Source organism: Ostrea edulis, chromosome 6, assembly GCF_947568905.1.
Source record: "Ostrea edulis chromosome 6, xbOstEdul1.1, whole genome shotgun sequence".
In the NCBI taxonomy this organism is placed as follows: Eukaryota; Metazoa; Mollusca; class Bivalvia; order Ostreida; family Ostreidae; genus Ostrea; species Ostrea edulis.
This window is the reverse complement of record NC_079169.1, coordinates 78417418-78425234: the sequence shown is the minus strand read 5'-3', so window position 1 is coordinate 78425234 and position 7817 is coordinate 78417418. Positions and strand designations below refer to the sequence as shown.

General features: G+C 34.1%; 1 protein-coding gene across 1 annotated transcript; it reads right to left on the bottom strand.

The window, feature by feature from the left end:
• Positions 1-468: 468 nt before the first annotated feature.
• Positions 469-7088, bottom strand: LOC125683252 (uncharacterized). The gene is made up of 6 exons (XM_056140886.1): positions 6829-7088; positions 5960-6012; positions 5512-5643; positions 3797-3943; positions 1881-1995; positions 469-1782 (listed from the first exon to the last, which is right to left on the bottom strand). The coding sequence occupies exons 1-6, from the start codon at positions 6918-6920 to the stop codon at positions 1380-1382; spliced, it is 942 nt and encodes a 313-aa protein (XP_055996861.1). The 5' UTR covers positions 6921-7088; the 3' UTR covers positions 469-1379.
• Between the last annotated feature and the right edge of the window lie 729 nt (positions 7089-7817).

Genomic DNA, 7817 nt, shown 5'->3' with positions numbered 1-7817 from the left:
TTGCTTCCCACTGCAACCATGAGCGAAAAATAATAATGAACTGCTGGATTTGAAATTATTTCATAAATTATCAAAATGAATCAATACTAAAGTGTTTAATTTACACTACACGAAAAAATGGTTTTCTGTGGCCTACTGTAAATGTATTGTATTTCGCGTGTACGATATTTGGCGGAAATTACTTATTTAACAAGTTTGTGTAAACTTGATTAGGTGCTTTCTGAATGGGCTACATGAAATCACATTTAGCGATGTACTTGATTTAGTGGTAGCAGCTTTCCACGAAAGGCGCTAAACAGATTACACAGCCAAATGTAATGTTTACAGTATTCCTAGATTTGTATATTAAATAATGACGTAACCATGTCAAATAGAATGCGCCCATTGTTTTCGTCGGTGGATATAGAGGTTTTGGAAATAAACGTAAAGAATGGGTAGATTTTATCCCCTAACAATAAAAGAACAAACTATGATTAAGGTTTATTTATTTCAAAGACATTACTCAATTACTTAGTAAAGCGAAAAAGTGAAGACAAATCCTATAAATAATACAAAACTAAAGTAGGGCAAATACTATCGCCCCTATACACACCAGAAATAGGATGAGGTGTCTCTATTGACCGGTTAAACCAGCCCATGAGTGTACATGGGGTAATCGGTATTCCAAACTCCATTTGGCTTAGGTAGGGTTATAATATGGGTTCAAATTTTTCTTGGAAATAAGATGGGGCAAAATCCTCGTTTCAAAAAGAGCAGGACCCGGTTGACACAGGTTAGCATTAGGGCCCATGAACCTCTTCTATATTTCAATGAAATGTATTATGTATATTTATATAGATAACATATAATTGCCCAAGCTGTATTGACCCTGATAATTTAAATTGAAGACTAGCTCCTACATGTGGCCCCAACTAGACCTAGACATATTTGAAGAAGTTCCAAGAGAATTTGATACATAACAATAAATCATGTTGATGTTTTTCTGTCGCTAGAAATAAAATTAAGTCAAGGAACAAAACATGGTAAGATTTTCACAGCATGATCTGTCAAAATATAACATTCCAACATGTGCTAGTACAAGGGACCTTGTAGCTTTAGTATTCATATCAGAAAACTTTTAAAGTAGGATAAAAGAACTCGTTGAACGATAACATCCTTATAAATACATTTGGAATCAAACATACATATATATATATAACTAGTCAACAAAAATAGAATTCATTCAATGATCTTATCATATACTTTCGATTTTGAAAAATATCAATAATGATCCATATCTTTATGCAGTATTTCATTCCTGAAAGTTTGACGTTTGAGATACCCTATTCGTTTATCATGATCGAAACTATTGATACTAATCGAAAATAGAGAATCAGTATTCAACAATTCCACTCATTTCTAGCCACACTATAAGGTCTGGAGTTTCCTGCACTACGTTGGTCAGTGGAGGGGTGTCTCAAACGTTCTTGCATATCTCCTCCATCAGAAGTGTCTGTGCTGCTTTCACTTTCTCCATCCTCCAGTACATGTGGATTACGTATTATGGCCGTACTGTACTGGTCTGCTGGGATATCCACTGACGTAAATTTAGGGAATATGATTCGACTGTATTTATGTGTCATTTGTTTTTCAAATTCTTTCTTAAACATGATTTTCTTGACATCTTCACATTTTTCAGTCAAACTCTTGAAGTGAATCATCTGTATTTTTTGTGATCTTCTCTGTCGATCTGTTGACGTATCCATGACTCTCTGTACGTCATACATTCCTTGTCGTCTGCTTCTGGATAAATGGTTATAAATACACCCAGTAGAATTCTGTTTTGCACACATTCATAACGTACATATGCATTTCCTTCTATATTAATTTTGCATACTCACCTAAACCGGTATAGTGTAAAACACAGGGTGAAACTAAAGATGTACAGAATGATCATCCCCGCGAGCAACTGCTTAATACTTGTGCATTCTTCTTTGTTTACAGTCACATTGTGCACTTTAATAACCAAATATGAATCGTTGATGAAGAATGAATAGAAAGACTTGGCTTTATCAATGTAGAATTTACAAAACCTGTGTAATAATCTTTTTATGTTTTAAATAAACTTCATTTTTGAAACTACATGAGAGTATGAACTGCAAAAACAGCCATGCTTCATGCAGGTATAAATAATGCGTCATGAAAACTATGCCGACGTAAAGCGTCCCGTTTCATACCCTCGTGCATTAATTTTTCAAAAACGAAGTTTATTTCCTTTACATGTATTTACATTCTACTTTCATTTCTGCGTGTATATATATATATATATATATATATATATATATATATATATATAATTTAATTCTTATTGTATCCTTGTTTGTGATTGGTCAAATTTCAATTGAGGAACGCAAGTTATTTTTGTATAACCTGGTATGGGGACACACTCCCTTGACAACCAGATGTCGGAATTTTTTTTTCTCTCTCTCTAAATTTACATCGCAGCACTGTTTTCATCCTTCTATGGAATAGAAAGTCAACGTGCACAATAAGATACTTCGGTTTGCAGTTTGATACACATGCTGTTTTTTCGTTGTCAATATTAGCATATCTACTTGTACGCAAATCACTGTTGTAAAACATCTTTCTCTGTATGTATGGTCAAAAAATAGATTAAAACAAAGATATTATATTCGAATTAATGATTTGCCAAGTAAGCATTACCCTGTTCATTTTGAAATAAATTTCTCATGGGGAAAAGGAGGGGGGGTGCGTTGTTTCATTCCTTGATCCGTCTTTCAACAAAGCAAACAAAAATTCATACGTCAGATTTTATCACAGGACGTCAGACACATTGAAATGTGGATCGCTATTTGTTACTTGCTTACATATTTTCTTGTGTCGGATTTACTATTAGCGAGAACATTGCATACAAGGGTAAGTTTTCATCTAGTAGAAGTTGAAAGCTGTAAATTATTGCATTTTCTGATATTTGAAGATTTATTTTGGGTAGGCCTCAACAATGCAATTTCCCGTATTTTCTCAATCTGTCGGAGATGAGCGACTTCAAAGTCGATCTCTATCTCTAAAGGGCAGCGAAATACGCATTGCATGGATAGTCTACGCATATTCTCTATCATGATAAACTTCACTTTCGATACAGTATAATATTTTGATAAATGGCTAGGTTCCGTAGGACTAAGATTAAAGATGGAGACCTTCGGCTTCGCAGCTACTGTAGACGCTTCGTGTCGCTGTTGCTAAGTAAATCATTGCGCGGCATAGTTGACTTGTATTTTTCCGAGTTTAAGTACATTTTGATAAACGAAGGTTAGCATCTTTGTCTCTTGCATTAAATTATAAGGAATGACTTTAATTCTGGATTATAAAGCTTCGCGGATTATAAAGCGTAAACTGACCCAAAGCAGGTTATACTCGTATAACTTGCCCTAGAATTAAAGTCATTCCTGATATATATATATATATATATATATATATATATATATATATATATATATATATGTGTGTGTGTGTGTGTGTGTGTGTATGTGTGTGTGTGTGTGTGTGTGTGTGTATGTATGTATCCATTCGCGCGTTATTTCCGACAACAACGCATTCATGCGGAAATGACCATCATTACAATTTATAATCAAAAGAAGAAATGAAATGCAAAATTATTGGAAATGTAAATATTTCAAAATGTCATTTTCAAAAGTATTTCAATTGAGGAAAGAATTCACACACGCGCGCAAGTACAAAGTTTCAAGCATCACAAAGCAAACAAATTAATTATCCCTGAATCAGATACTGAACTTACATGCAGGTCTGTCATCATCTTCCATACATTTGACTAATTGATTGTAGGTTTCAGTTTCATTACAGTTACATCTCTCTTTACATGATTTTTCATAATATTCAGTTGACCAATCCATTCTGTAATCCTTTCCAAAGAATTTTACACATTCTAAAATAAAGGCATATATTTAAGAAAAAAAATCAATTAGCATAAGCATTTCATGAAAGAGTATGCTGGTGTGAAACGTTGCAATTCCTAGACTCACATATGTATTTTGAAAACGAAAATTTACTTCTTATTTTTGATTCTGTATTTAAAATAGGCGTACTCTATTTATAAAGATTCATACGTGAATTGTTCACAACTGAAGCCCATTCATAAGAGAATGGCTATCTTTATGATTTGTAAAGTCATTAAAGGTAAACACATTGGAAATGTAGATAATACTTGATGACTTGTATGTCGTCCTTGATTTAAAAAAACCTGTATATATGAATTTAACTGCCCTAAGTGAAGAAATATCTAATATATAGCATAGAGAATTTCACTGTATTTGGATACCCTATTCCGCCCCTCCCAGGGATTGAACTCACGACCCGAGGAAGCAAATCTCCTAGCAGCATGTAACCAGCGCGTTAGACCGCTCGACCATCTAGGCAAGTCAAGACACTTAACTGTCTTGTTTTTGATGACGATGGAATTCTCGGCACGCTGTCACACGCTACACGGTCATTGAGAATGGAAATGGGATGCAGTTATTTAACGTACATTTAAGAGGATCATACAAGATTAACATTGCATTTAAAATAGTTTATATAAGGCACAGAAATAGCAATGAACTCTTAAATGATCATAAAGAAGTATTTAATACAAAGCACAGAAAATTTCACTTTATTTGGATACCCATTTCTACCTCTCCCCGAGGTTGAACTCATGACCTGCGGAATTACCAAATCTCCTAGCAGCATGTAACCAGTGCGCTAGACCACTTGACTATCTTTAGAAATCAAAAGCCTTGCCTTCTATGATGATGTGATTTTCACCATGCTGTCATACGCTTTAGTGTCATTGAGACCACAGGCACTTATATCGCTTGGGGCCTAATTACTATATAAGAGTAATCTTATATATAGCAATTAGGCCCCAAGTGATATAAGTGCCTGTGATTGAGACTGGAAATGGGATACATTTATTCAAACGTACATTTAAGAGGATCATACAAGATACACAATGGATTTGAAATATTTGATATAAAGCGGAAATAGCAACGAAGACTTGAATAAGTATAACTGCCGTAGAAGAAGAAATATTTTTTTATATAAACCATTTAGTAGAGAAAGACTTATTACGGTTTTGCGTGGATTTAAAGAAATTTACTGAGCTAAAATTCAACGGGCTGATTATCATCACTTATCTATATCAAGTATTAATGATTTTTCTGCGATTTGTTTTTGTGCTATTTTATTAAACCGATCCCCAACTGACTCAAATATAATTAGTTGGAAAAACATTGTCTGCACGTATGCCACTTCATCTTCATTTACTTTGCATTGCAAAGTTTAAATCATAAGTAAATTTCTTGACACGTGAATGTACTGGTTTCAGAGATGATCATTTACACCATCTCCTTAGAGGATAGTAAAGAAATGAAATTATAAATGTTTTTCTAAGTTGCAAGGGGTTGATCTTTGATGTAGAATTGAATTGATGTTTACAAGACAATTGCACACACTCACCTCTATCCATACATCCAATGTATCTGTCACAAACTTGATTTTCATTACAGTCACAAGTCCTTCTACACCGATATCCATAAGTATTTAGTTCACATGGTGTTGAACAGTCTTCTCCGTACGCCCCAAAGCATTCTACATGTATATACAATTTCTAATTCAGACGTTGATCTCAATTAAACTCTCTAGATAGATATAGTACAGCTACTACTCCCTTTCTCTCTCTCTATATATATATATCTACGAGTTATAGGAGTTATGAGATTGAACACTGTTCGTTATCTTTGCCTTTCATACGCTAGTATATTTTTCGATTTGGCTATGGACATCGAAATTTTCCTATCCTTAACATTAATTACAAGATTGTCACTATGATGGCAAACAAAACTTACAAAAAATCCCTGAAAATATAAAACATTATAATCAAAAAATATTCCAAAGTAAATCATACCTTTACAACTCCCATTCAGCAAATAATAATCTGCACAGCATTTCAATGTACCACTGAATAGAGAAGAATAGTTTTAATCAATTGGTATCCAATATCCATATCGTTGTGGGTGATCTAGCTGTTTTGACAGTTGACAGTACTTAAAAAATGGTGTGTTCAAAAAACCCTATGACCCCGTGCGTGGCCAAAGTCGTGGATTTTGCACATAAAAACTGATTTTAAAATTCATACTTCACATAAATCTAACATCGGCCTTTCTGTTTACAAAGTATGAAATATCCATCCTGCATGGACAGTCCAAAGTTTTGACCATACTTAAAATGACAGACAAATTGATATTGTAGACTGACAAATTGTATACGAAAAGAATATGCGTCTTCGGAGCATTAAAGTATTCCGCAGACAATGCAGTTTGTGAGAATTGCTGTGACAGGTTTAATTTTGTTGTTATTTCTCTTGTGTTCCTATTGGTAGAATCGATATTTACATTAGTTTTTCTAACAGTGTTAATCTCACTGGAATGAGTGCTGATGTAATTTGAAAGCGACTACAGAATTCGATATTTTTTCTTGAAAAACATTTTCTTTCTACATGTCAAGGTTGTCTTATAACATCGATAATGTGAAACTTTTAAGCATAAATGTGAATTCTAATACACAGGGATGTGACTGAATTTCTCAGAAATCAGAGGAAAACTGGTCAAAAAGGGAGGAAAACACGTCACCCTACCTGGAAAAATATCATTTTCTGCCACTTGAGATCAAATCCAGAGTGTTTCATTTTTTCGAAAATCTAGCAAATCAGAGGATTTCCTCTGAAAAGAGGAAAAATCAGACTCCTGAATATAATATTTAAAAACAAATACGTACTCTGGATTTCCACACATATTTCGCTCCGCTGCACAAATGTCCCACTGTAAATGATAACTCAGCATCAACATCAATATTGCTTGAGGAGCCATGATAAACCATTCAGCGGTCTTTGAAATCTACAATTCCAAAATGGCTTTAAATAAATGATATTTCATTAACACACAATGTTATGTTTCCTTCTTCAGCTGAAATAAACAATTTCCTTCTAATTATCATTAGGACTATTAATATATCCATGTTATGATATTTAAATACCCATGCTATGGTTTCATTAGTATTCGTTGAGCATATATTTTCACAGTTGATCAAATATAATAGATTTTCAACATTTTAAAAAAGTAAAGCATTGAAGAAGGAGAAAAGGATGGAAAACAGTGGATTCATGATATGAGCTTTAGCATTTAAATGCAAAGCTTGCTGAGCTCAAGAAAAAAACTAAAATATTAGTCTGTCTCATGAAACGGTGATGATAACTAACAGTGATCAATCTCCTAACTCCAATAACAAATGCAAAATTAGATTTGGGCCGACACGGATCCCTGGGTATATTAGAGGTGAGATCAGGTGCCGAGCAGGAGTAATATTCAATGAACGAGTGTAAAACTCTCTGAATGTTTCATTAGGATCTTGTTTGCATGCGCTAAACTTATCCTTGTAAGTATTAGCCGTCAAATCATACCTTTTGAGTATGGCCTTCTTAATGACGTCATAACCATTTGACTCAAATTCCCTCAACCGTGCGTAACTATCTAGTGCCTTACCCGTCAATTGTGAAACTAGTCGTATTGCCCACTCTGCCTTTGGCCACTTATGCAGATTAGCCAGTCTTTCAAATGACCTGATGAAAACATCTATATCTTCACCTTGTACATATTTTGGAAGTAGATACTTTACCTCATGCTTCTGTTCTTTGGTCTCACTATCACCCGGTTTACCCTTGGCTTTCATCGCCTGTTCCTGTAGATCTAATTCTCTTATTTTTCCCT

Coding starts and splice junctions, on each gene's coding strand:
- LOC125683252 (XM_056140886.1), bottom strand. CDS start 6,920: ATGGCTCCTCAAGCAATATTGATGTTGATGCTGAGTTATCATTTACAG. Junction 6,013..6,828: donor AATATGTGTGGAAATCCAGA/GTACGTATTTGT, acceptor TTCTCTATTCAG/TGGTACATTGAAATGCTGTG. Junction 3,944..5,511: donor CATTGGATGTATGGATAGAG/GTGAGTGTGTGC, acceptor CCTTTATTTTAG/AATGTGTAAAATTCTTTGGA.